Below are 12557 nucleotides of genomic sequence, written 5' to 3' on the forward strand. Positions count from 1 at the left end.
AGTCGAGCTTTGTCTGTAGACGACAGTGCACTTCATAGAAACGCCTAAGAGAAATCACAAGTCCCATCCACATCAACTAGTGCTGCATTTACCTTGTTATTCATTTTTTGTTATTGTACACAAATGTTGCCTGACAGTGTGCAAAGGGCATCCTATTATATTGTAAACCACATTTGTTTGTTGATGAATATGCTGAGGAAATAAATAATGAAGTCGATATTATAATCTTGATCATTTGCTGACACGCTCACGACATCTTGAAGACATCATTCGTATAGAAAGTTTGTGAGAGAGAGAGAGAAAAGGTTAATTTGAGATGGTATCTCACAATACCAAGCCTTCGATCATTTTACTTGGTTCTGAGTATGGCAATCATTCGCAGATATCGTCCTTAATCTATTCTTTGAAATAGGAAAAGATACAGACTAATCAATTGAAATGAAACACATTAGGTATTGATGGAGAAGAAGAGATTCCAATGTAATGGTTGCACCATAACATTAAATACAGTTTGGAGCGTTGCAATTCGTTTGCCCGTATCCATGCCGATCCTATAGCAAAAGGATTTAGACAGACGAACCACAACCCCATATGATATTCATCTGAGAGAGATATATGCCAGGTGGAATTTCATTTTATCAGAGCATTTAATTGTTTCTCTTTCCTTTTGAAATGTACATGCCCAAGTGCTTAAGGAGAGAGTCATACATGTTAAAAAGTGTCAATGCATACAGCATGCAAAACAAAAGGAAATTGAAACATTGACATCAACACAGGCCAAATAACATTTTTGATCCAAGTCAGCACTTGATGAATACTATTCCCCTGAAAGCACTAAAAAGTAAAGATCAGAATATCCTGACATGAAACAGTAGGCATCTTTCAAAAACAATGCTAACAACGTGCTTATGTTTATCTAGCAACATACTCCAATTTCCATCATGTGCTTTAACAGCATTCTGTATTCAAAGATATAAATCATGACACCGTGCTTTGTAATTCTCCCCAAAACATGACAGTTATACACTGAAGATGATGTCTCTAGATCATTTAACACACATAAACTTTATTGTACATGCCTATTTATTTATTTATATAGTAACCTTTCAACTACCCGACGTCCACCCAAAAGCTTCTAAGATGGTAAATATCCAGATACTTAAGCCAAATGAGCTGCTTCAATTATACCATGATGATGGTATTCATCAAAAATAGTATTTGAAATGCTTCAAAACATACGTGCTGTATTTCAATCATGTAAGACTGGTTGGGAAAATGGTCAGATTAACATAGCATTTACGACCTCAAACAGATGTGTACAATAAGTTCCAGATTTGACTGTACATGTCTTCACTTTGCCTTTGCCTACCTGATTAAGGATTTTTTAGGATTGTGGACATGGTTTTCTCGGGTTTTTTAATTGAAACTAAACGTTCAGAGAAGCATCAGACGATTTCCAAGCTGATAGAAGTTTCTGTGACTTGGTTTCTGTGGAAGCGAAAGTAACCACATCGGATTTTTAAGTAACACAATGTACTGCACCGTTTGATCAATCCCGATTTAATCAATTAACAATGATTGATAATCCCTGGAGATAACAGGACTAGATTGGTTGAACTCTTCTCAGACCTCTCCCTTTATACGGAAACTTGTTTTGACAAGAAGTTGATTGGTTTCTCAAGTGGACAGTGAGATTCCTTTCGGATCAAAGCCGAATGAAGTTGTAGTGTAGCTTTGATCTCGCCACTGGCTTCGAAAATGCTCTCTTTGATCTATAAATCTCTACTACTATGTTTATACTAAGGGTCAGTATAAATGTTTTGCACGGACTGGAGTCCTTCACTGCATCTCAATCCGTGAGAACGAACACATCTACTTTCCAATTATCTAAATTTGGCGCTACTGAATTCCTGTAGTATTACATCCGACTGCATTCTAGTGTTGTGTCCGAAGGCCCTAGAACATGGATCCAGTTCAAGTTGCCATCAAGCTGAGACGACTCCTTATTGCCCACGACAATGCAGTGAAAGAGATCCTGACATTAGGTAAATATGAACTGTGCTCTTTTTCAGTCCCCTGCAAACATTGCAATATCGGTATCACACTGAATTTTAGAATTGAACAAAATAAAATGATATTGTTGTGAACACATTTACCGAGATTTCTAATTACCCGTTTTATTGTTTTCAGATACCCAAGTCTACCATCTGATGCGGAAGATGACAGGCAACTCCTCCAACAACTGCATAATCCGAGGTGAACAGCTGATCCAGAGACGATGGGTGCTGGAAGGTGTCAAGGAGATGTTTACCATCTACAGACAACTCAAGTGGCAAGAGGTGCAAGCCTGTGTAAACGCCATCACCAAAGATGCTTCTGGAGAGAGTGATTCGGAGGCGGACTGGAATGGAGATACCTCTTTCAATGACGATGAAGCTTCCTTCACGGAACTCTTGTCCGACAGCTCATATAGTGAGGACGACGAAGACCAGGGAGACCTATACAGCAACGACAGCAGCTACGATATGACGACTCTCAGTCGAGCTTTGTCTGTAGACGACAGTGCACTTCATAGAAACGCCTAAGAGAAATCACAAGTCCCATCCACATCAACTAGTGCTGCATTAACCTTGTTATTCATTTTTTGTTATTGTACACAAATGTTGCCTGACAGTGTGCAAAGGGCATCCTATTATATTGTAAACCACATTTGTTTGTTGATGAATATGCTGAGGAAATAAATAATGAAGTCGATATTATAATCTTGATCATTTGCTGACACGCTCACGACATCTTGAAGACATCATTCGTATAGAAAGTTTGTGAGAGAGAGAGAGAAAAGGTTAATTTGAGATGGTATCTCACAATACCAAGCCTTCCATCATTTTACTTGGTTCTGAGTATGGCAATCATTCGCAGATATCGTCCTTAATCTATTCTTTGAAATAGGAAAAGATACAGACTAATCAATTGAAATGAAACACGTTAGGTATTGATGGAGAAGAGATTCCAATGTAATGGTTGCACCATAACATTAAATACAGTTTGGAGCGTTGCAATTCGTTTGCCCGTATCCATGCCGATCCTATAGCAAAAGGATTTAGACAGACGAACCACAACCCCATATGATATTGATCTTAGAGACATATATGTCAGGTTGGATTTCATATTATCAGAGCATTTAATTGTTTCTCTTTCCTTTTGAAATGTACATGCCCAAGTGCTTAAGGAGAGAGTCATACATGTTAAAAAGTGTCAATGCATACAGCATGCAAAACAAAAGGAAATTGAAACATTGACATCAACACAGGCCAAATAACATTTTTGATCCAAGTCAGCACTTGATGAATACTATTCCCCTGAAAGCACTAAAAAGTAAAGATCAGAATATCCTGACATGAAACAGTAGGCATCTTTCAAAAACAATGCTAACAACGTGCTTATGTATATCTAGCAACATACTCCAATTTCCATCATGTGCTTTAACAGCATTCTGTATTCAAAGATATAAATCATGACACCGTGCTTTGTAATTCTCCCCAAAACATGACAGTTATACACTGAAGATGATGTCTCTAGATCATTTAACACACATAAACTTTATTGTACATGCCTATTTATTTATTTATATAGTAACCTTTTAAGTACCCGACGTCCACCCAAAAGCTTCTAAGATGGTAAATATCCAGATACTTAAGCCAAATGAACTGCTTCAATTATACCATGATGATGGTATTCATCAAAAATAGTATTTGAAATGCTTCAAAACATACGTGCTGTATTTCGATCATGTAAGACGGGTTGGGAAAATGCTCAGATTAACATAGCATTTACGACCTCAAACAGATGTGTACAATAAGTTCCAGATTTGACTGTACATGTCTTCACTTTGCCTTTGCCTACCTGATTAAGGATTTTTTAGGATTGTGGACATGGTTTTCTCGGCTTTTTTAATTGAAACTAAACGTTCAGAGAAGCATCAGACGATTTCCAAGCTGATAGAAGTTTCTGTGACTTGGTTTCTGTGGAAGCGAAAGTAACCACATCGGATTTTTAAGTAACACAATGTACTGCACCGTTTGATCAATCCCGATTTAATCAATTAACAATGATTGATAATCCCTGGAGATAACAGGACTAGATTGGTTGAACTCTTGGCTGGCTGACTGATATAAAAGATTTAACGTGCGCTTTCCGACTACAGCGTATTTCGCACACGGGCCTGGTCGGACCATTTAGTGTATTCCGAGAAGGGTGAAAGTGGTGTGTGCAATCCAAGAGGGGGCTTTTAGGGGTTGCTTATATTGATTTTTTGAAATTTTTAAATTTGGAATAAATGCCGAGGTGGGTGGAGGAGGGAACTAAGGGAGCCGGGTGAGGTGGGTGTTTGTATGTTTATTGGATTTTGAATTGGTAGATTAGTTAATTTTTAGATGCGCTTAATTAGGTCTGTTTTGATTAGGAATACGCCTAGGGCCTTGAAGTTTTCTAGTTTATTTTGAGGGTTTAGTATTTCATCTAGAGTAGGAACTTTATTTAGATTGAGGGCGGTTTGTAGTGTGGTTCTGTGTGTTTGATAGTGGGTGCAGTGAATGAGTGCGTGTTCTGTGGTTTCGGGTTGTTTGCAGTGGGGGCAGTTGCCTGTGGTGTGTCTTTTAAGTTGTTTTAGGTGGTTATTTAGGTTGGTGTGTCCTGTTTGGAGTTTTGTAATTAATCTGTCAATTTTTTTAGAGGGGTGTAGGATTTTAGGTTTGGCTAGTGGTTTTCTGAGCACTTTTTTGATTTGGCTATTTGAGTTTTGATATTGATTATGCCATTTTTTGGTTATTTTTTTGTTTGTTTACACTTTTAATTTCTGATTTTGAGATGGGTAGGTTTAGGCTTATTTCTGGTATTTTGAGAGACAATTTAGCTGCTTTATCGGCGCTTTCATTGCCGTAAATTCCTACGTGGGCGGGGATCCACAAGAAGGTTATTTGTTTGCCTGCTTTTGTTAGGTCGTTGGAGCTTTTAAGTATTTGGTTTATTAATTTAGGTCGTTTTTTGGTATTTTTGTTTTGGAGGGCTTGTAGTCCACTAAGGGAGTCAGTGAGAATTAGGATTTTTTTGTTGTTTTTAGATTGTTGGTTATGCAGGGCTGAGGCCATGCCCATAAGTTCGGCCGTGAATATTGATTGGTTGTTAGGGAGTCGGTAAGATTGTGTGCATATAACTGGTTGTGAGGTATGGACTCCGAAGCCTGTGTGGTTGGAGATCGGGTCTGAAGATCCGTCAGTGTATATGTGACACCAATTTGGCCAATTTTCGTGTATGTATGCAAGTGTGGTGGTTTTAGCTATGTTTGGGTCGGTTTGTTTATTTATTTGGTTAGCTAGCGTTGTGTCTAATTGGGGTATTTTGAGTTTAGGGGTGAAGATATTTGTTTTTTTGCAGTTTTGTGTAAGATTTTGAGTTTGGTGTTCATTGAGGTAGTTAGTTATTCTTTGGGATATTGGGGTGAGTAAGGGGTGTTTGCGAGCTAGAGCTTGGTTTCTTGGGCTAATGTTTTGGTTAATTAGGTTTTGGATGAGAGGGTTTGTTTGGGACGCGGCCCAGAAGTTAAGGCTTAGATGTTCCCTGCGTAGATTTAGTGGCATTTCTCCTGTAAGGGCCTGAAGTGAGGTGTAGGAGGTGCCATGTTGGGTGCGTGTAATTAGTTTGAGAGCCTGATATTGTATTGAGTCAAGTTTTTTAGAAAGAGAGTTGTTTAGGGTATTGTATATGGCACAGCCGTAGTCTAGTTTTGATCTAATTAGTGTTGTATATAGTGAGAGGAGAGTATCTTTGGAGGCTCCCCAGTTAGAGCCGGTGAGACATCTTAATGTGTTAAGGTCTTTGCTGCATCTAGTTTTTAGGTTTTGGACGTGAGCCTCCCAGGTGAGGTGTTGATCGAAAATAAGTCCTAAGAATTTTGTTTGTTTTTGGAATTTGATTGTTTGGTTGTTTAGCTGGAGGATTGGGTAGGCAGGTTTCATGTTTTTATGTTTGAATACTACTCCTGTTGTTTTATCTGAGTTAAGGGAGAAGCCCCATTTGTCTGCCCATTGTTGTATTTTATTTAGAGATTTTTGGATTAAGTTTTCTGCCATTTTAATGCTTTTAGTGCGGATCCATAGGGCTCCGTCATCCGCGAATTTTGAAGTGTTTAGTTTAGGGGATAATCCCTCGAATAGATCATTTATCATTATATTGAAGAGGGTTGGGCTGAGGATGCTGCCCTGGGGAGTGCCATTTTCTAGGGGACACTGGTCCGATAGTGTATGGTCTATACCCACGGTAATTTTGCGATTGTTTAGGAAATCTTGGATGAAGTTTATTATTTGACCTTTTAGTCCTATTTTTTTTAGTTTTTGTAATAGCCCGTGGTGCCATACCATATCGAAAGCTTTAGAGAAGTCGAGGAATATGCCTATGGTGTATTGCTTGTTTAGCTGTCCTGTTTTTATATCCTGTTCTAGTCGGGCAAGGTTATCGAGAGTTGATCGGCCAGGAGTGAAGCCGCTTTGGTCAGGATTTATGATGTTGTTTTGGTCTAGGTAGTGCTGTAGCCTATTTTTAGTCATAAGTTCCATTATTTTGCAGAGATTTGAGGTTAGGGAGATGGGCCTATAGGAGTTTGCCTGATCTGCTGGTTTATTTGGTTTAGGTATTGGGATTACTAGAGCTTCCTTCCATGAGGATGGGACCTGTCCGTTTAGGTAGACTAGGTTGTATAGTTTAAGTAAAGTTTGGAGTAGTTTGGTAGGTAAGTGTTTGATTATTTGGTAAGAGGTGAGGTCTAGGCCAGGGGCTGTTCCTTTTTTTCTATTGTTTAGTACGTGATTTAGTTCTTCTATGGTGTAAGGTTGATTTATTTCTAGGTTGTCTTGTCTGTTTTCTTTGGAGAATTTAGTTTCTTTATTTAGTTTATCTTGGAATTTCTTACTGAAGTTACTGTTGCTGCTAACTTTAGAGAAGTGTTTGGCTAGGTTGTTGGCCTTTTGGGTGGGGTTAGTTGAGTTGTTTATATTGGGGCTTTTTTTGTGCCGTTTGATGCCTCGGATGGCGTGAATTTTGCGCCACACCTTCCTAGCGTCGGTGTGGTGATTTAGCTCCTCACAGAATTTTTTCCACGTTTTGGTTTTAGCAGTTTTAACTAGGTTTTGCACTTGGTGGTTAAGTTCATGAGCTGTTTTGAGATGAGAGGGGTCTCGTTTAGCTCTGTTGAAAGCTGATTTGCGTTTTAGTCTAGTTAGCTCTATTTCCTCATTCCACCAAGGAACAGTGGGTTTTCCTGGGTTGGATGATTTGAAGGGGATTTCGGATTTGGCTGCGTTGATTATGAAGTTAGTTAGGTTTTGACAGAATGTTTCGGGATCTGTTGTTTCTAAATCGTTTAGATTAGCTTCGTTGCATAATTCTTGGAATTGGTCCCAGTTGGCGTTTTTGTACTGAAATTTAGGTTCCTGTTTAGGGGTTTGATTTGGTATTTTTATATTTCCTAGGGTTATATTTATGGGAAAGTGGTCGCTGCCTAGAGGTACTGGGTGGACGTCCCACATCAGACTTTGTGCTAAGTCTGGCGTACATATTGTTAAGTCGATAGCCGACATGGTGTGGTGGGTTTTGTCGTATCTAGTTGGTTGGTTATTGTTTAATAGTATTAGGTCATTTTTTTCGATCCACTCTGATATTAGTTGTCCATGGTTGTCTAGTTTATCTGCAATGCCCCAGGTAGGATGATGGGCATTGAAGTCTCCTAGGAAGATGGTTGATTTATTTCCTAATTGGTAAAGGACATCTAGGTCTGTATCTTTAATTGGTTTTAGTGTTGAGTGATAGATGTTAATGATTTTTATTTTTTGGTTATTGATGGTGACTTGGATTCCATTAGCTTCTAGATTAGGAGTGTTTACTTTAACTTCCTCGTAGTTAATATCCTCTCTAACGTAGATGATTAGACCTCCTCCAGTTCTGCCTGGCATGGTTTTGGACCTGTCGGTTCTCACTGCGTTATAATTTGGTAGGTTGAATTTAGTTTTATGTGAGAATTTGGTTTCTTGAATACAAGCTACATGGGGACCTTTATCTATTTTGAATTTAGCTTTGAGTTCAGAACCATGGCCGGCGAGGCCATTGGCATTCCATTGAAAAATGTTTAGGCCTTCCATTGGGAAACTGGGTGGATTTATGTTTGGTTTAGGCTTGGTTTAGGTATTTACTTTAGTAGGTTATTAAGGTTGCTGCTGAAACGGTCGAAAGATGTGGTGACGAGTTTTAGTTTATGTGCTACACCAAAGAAGGCTTTGGAGCTGGCTTCTGGATTAGACTGCTTTAACACGTAAGCTAGTAGGAGGACTAAGTTGTTTAGATTTTTGCTTGCTACGTTTTGGGTGAGTTTTTTTCTATAGCTTTTGGTTTTTGGGGCTGACAAGGTAAGCTCGTTTATTTCCTCTGAGGATGTGTACTCGTCCTCTTCGGTTAAGTTGTCTTTAGTTTGGTCAATCTGTTCGGTGGTGGGTTGCATGCTGGGTTTGGGTGCGAGAGTCTGAGTGGTTTCTGTAGTTTCCCTGTTGACTGGGTGTTCGGGGGTTGCCTGTAGGTTTGGGAGTGTTGTTGCCCTTGTGGCTGTGATGGCTTGTGTTGGTGCTGGTTGTGTGGTGGTCGTTGTGCGTTGGGTTTTGCTTGCGGGTGTAGATGTGGTAATTGTAGGGTGAGAGGCGGGGAGGGTGAGAGTGTGAGTTTGTGGGATGTGTGGGGTGTTTGTTTGAACTCTTCTCAGACCTCTCCCTTTATACGGAAACTTGTTTTGACAAGAAGTTGATTGGTTTCTCAAGTGGACAGTGAGATTCCTTTCGGATCAAAGCCGAATGAAGTTGTAGTGTAGCTTTGATCTCGCCACTGGCTTCGAAAATGCTCCCTTTGATCTATAAATCTCTACTACTATGTTTATACTAAGGGTCAGTATAAATGTTTTGCAAGGACTGGAGTCCTTCACTGCATCTCAATCCGTGAGAACGAACACATCTACTTTCCAATTATCTAAATTTGGCGCTACTGAATTCCTGTAGTATTACATCCGACTGCATTCTAGTGTTGTGTCCGAAGGCCCTAGAACATGGATCCAGTTCAAGTTGCCATCAAGCTGAGACGATTCCTTATTGCCCACGACAATGCAGTGAAAGAGATCCTGACATTAGGTAAATATGAACTGTGCTCTTTTTCAGTCCCCTGCAAACATTGCAATATCGGTATCACACTGAATTTTAGAATTGAACAAAATAAAATGATATTGTTGTGAACACATTTACCGAGATTTCTAATTACCCGTTTTATTGTTTTCAGATACCCAAGTCTACCATCTGATGCGGAAGATGACAGCCAACTCCTCCAACAACTGCATAATCCGAGGTGAACAGCTGATCCAGAGACGATGGGTGCTGGAAGGTGTCAAGGAGATGTTAACCATCTACAGACAACTCAAGTGGCAAGAGGTGCAAGCCTGTGTAAACGCCATCACCAAAGATGCTTCTGGAGAGAGTGATTCGGAGGCGGACTGGAATGCAGATACCTCTTTCAATGACGATGAAGCTTCCTTCACGGAACTCTTGTCCGACAGCTCATATAGTGAGGACGACGAAGACCAGGGAGACCTATACAGCAACGACAGCAGCTACGATATGACGACTCTCAGTCGAGCTTTGTCTGTAGACGACAGTGCACTTCATAGAAACGCCTAAGAGAAATCACAAGTCCCATCCACATCAACTAGTGCTGCATTTACCTTGTTATTCATTTTTTCATTTTTTGTTATTGTACACAAATGTTGCCTGACAGTGTGCAAAGGGCATCCTATTATATTGTAAACCACATTTGTTTGTTGATGAATATGCTGAGGAAATAAATAATGAAGTCGATATTATAATCTTGATCATTCACTGACACGCTCACGACATCTTGAAGACATCATTCGTATAGAGAGAGAGAAAAGGTTAATTTGAGATGGTATCTCACAATACCAAACCTTCGATCATTTTACTTGGTTCTGAGTATGGCAATCATTCGCAGATATCGTCCTTAATCTATTCTTTGAAATAGGAAAAAGATACAGACTAATCAATTGAAATGAAACACATTTGGACATTAGGTATTGATGGAGAAGAAGTGATTCCAATGTAATGGTTGCACAATAACATTAAATACAGTTTGGAGCGTTGCAATTCGTTTGCCCGTATCCAAGCCGATCCTATAGCAAAAGGATTTAGACAGACGAACCACAACCCCATATGATATTCATCTGAGAGACATATATGTCAGGTTGTATTTCATATTATCAGAGCATTTAATTGTTTCTCTTTCCTTTTGCAATGTACATACCCAAGTGCTTAAGGAGATAGTCATGCATGTTAAAAATTGTCAATGCACACAGCATGCAAGACAAAAGGAAATTGAAACATTGACATCAACACAGGCCAAATAACATTTCTGATCCAAGTCAGCACTTGATGAATACTATTCCCCTGAAAGCACTAAAAAGTAAAGATCAGAATATCCTGACATGAAACAGTGGGCATCTTTCAAAAACAATGCTAACAACGTGCTTATGTTTATCTAGCAACATACTCCAATTTACCTCATGTGCTTTAACAGCATTCTGTATTCAAAGATATAAATCATGACACAGTGCTTTGTAATTCTCCCAAACACATGACAGTTATACACTGAAGATGATGTCTCTAGATCATTTAACACACATAAACTTTATTGTACATGCCTATTTATTTATTTATTTATATAGTAAGCATTTAAGTACCCGACGTCCACCCAAAACTTCTAAGATGGTTAATATCCAGATACTTAAGCCAAATGAGCTGCTTCAATTATACCATGAGGATGGTATTCATCAAAAATAGTATTTGAAATGCTTCAAAACATACGTAAGACTGGTTGGGGAAATGGTCAGTTTAACATAGCATTCACGACCTCAAACAGATGTGTACAATAAGTTCCAGATTTGACTGTACATGTCTTCACTTTGCCTTTGCCTACCAGAGTAAGGATTTTTTAGGATTGTGGACATGGTTTTCTGGGCTTTTTTAATTGAAACTAAACGTTCAGAGAAGCATCAGACGATTTCCAATCTGATAGAAGTTTCTGTGACTTGGTTTCTGTGGATGCGAAAGTAACCACATCGGATTTTTAAGTAACACAATGTACTGCACCGTTTGATCAATCCCGATTTAATCAATTAACAATGATTGATAATCCCTGCAGATAACAGGACTAGATTGGTTGAACTCTTCTCAGACCTGTCCCTTTATACGGAAACTTGTTTTGACAAGAAGTTGATTGGTTTCTCAAGTGGACAGTGAGATTCCTTTCGGATCAAAGCCGAATGAAGTTGCAGTGTAGCTTTGATCTCGCCACTGGCTTCGAAAATGCTCTCTTTGATCTATAAATCTCTACTACTATGTTTATACTAAGGGTAAGTATAAATGTTTTGCACGGACTGGAGTCCTTCACTTCATCTCAATCCGTGAGAACGAACACATCTACTTTCCAATTATCTAAATTTGGCGCTACTGAATTCCTGTAGTATTACATCCGACTGCATTCTAGTGTTGTGTCCGAAGGCCCTAGAACATGGATCCAGTTCAAGTTGCCATCAAGCTGAGACGACTCCTTATTGCCCACGACAATGCAGTGAAAGAGATCCTGACATTAGGTAAATATGAACTGTGCTCTTTTTCAGTTCCCTGCAAACATGGCAATATTGGTATCACACTGAATTTTAGAATTGAACAAAATAAAATGACATTGTTGGGAACACATTTACCGAGATTTCTAATTACCCGTTTTATTGTTTTCAGATACCCAAGTCTACCATCTGATGCGGAAGATGACAGCTAACTCCTCCAACAACTGCATAATCCGAGGTGAACAGCTGATCCAGAGACGATGGGTGCTGGAAGGTGTCAAGGAGATGTTTACCATCTACAGACAACTCAAGTGGCAAGAGGTGCAAGCCTGTGTAAACGCCATCACCAAAGATGCTTCTGGAGAGAGTGATTCGGAGGCGGACTGGAATGCAGATACCTCTTTCAATGACGATGAAGCTTCCTTCACGGAACTCTTGTCCGACAGCTCATATAGTGAGGACGACGAAGACCAGGGAGACCTATACAGCAACGACAGCAGCTACGATATGACGACTCTCAGTCGAGCTTTGTCTGTAGACGACAGTGCACTTCATAGAAACGCCTAAGAGAAATCACAAGTCCCATCCACATCAACTAGTGCTGCATTTACCTTGTTATTCATTTTTTGTTATTGTACACAAATGTTGCCTGACAGTGTGCAAAGGGCATCCTATTATATTGTAAACCACATTTGTTTGTTGATGAATATGCTGAGGAAATAAATAATGAAGTCGATATTATAATCTTGATCATTCACTGACACGCTCACGACATCTTGAAGACATCATTCGTATAGAGAGAGAGAAAAGGTTAATTTGAGATGGTATCTCACAATACCAA

The 12557-nt window shown here is 39.3% G+C and overlaps 1 protein-coding gene across 1 annotated transcript; it reads left to right on the plus strand.

Moving 5' to 3' along the window:
- The first annotated feature begins 11661 nt into the window (after positions 1 to 11661).
- LOC139448132 (uncharacterized) lies at positions 11662 to 12283 on the plus strand. Its single transcript, XM_071229651.1, has 2 exons — positions 11662 to 11743; positions 11889 to 12283. The coding sequence occupies exons 1-2, from the start codon at positions 11662 to 11664 to the stop codon at positions 12281 to 12283; spliced, it is 477 nt and encodes a 158-aa protein (XP_071085752.1).
- The last annotated feature ends 274 nt before the right edge of the window (positions 12284 to 12557 follow it).

This window comes from Haliotis cracherodii, unplaced genomic scaffold (genome assembly GCF_022045235.1).
Source record: "Haliotis cracherodii isolate W230 unplaced genomic scaffold, xgHalCrac1.p SCAF_7, whole genome shotgun sequence".
Lineage (NCBI taxonomy): Eukaryota > Metazoa > Mollusca > Gastropoda > Lepetellida > Haliotidae > Haliotis > Haliotis cracherodii.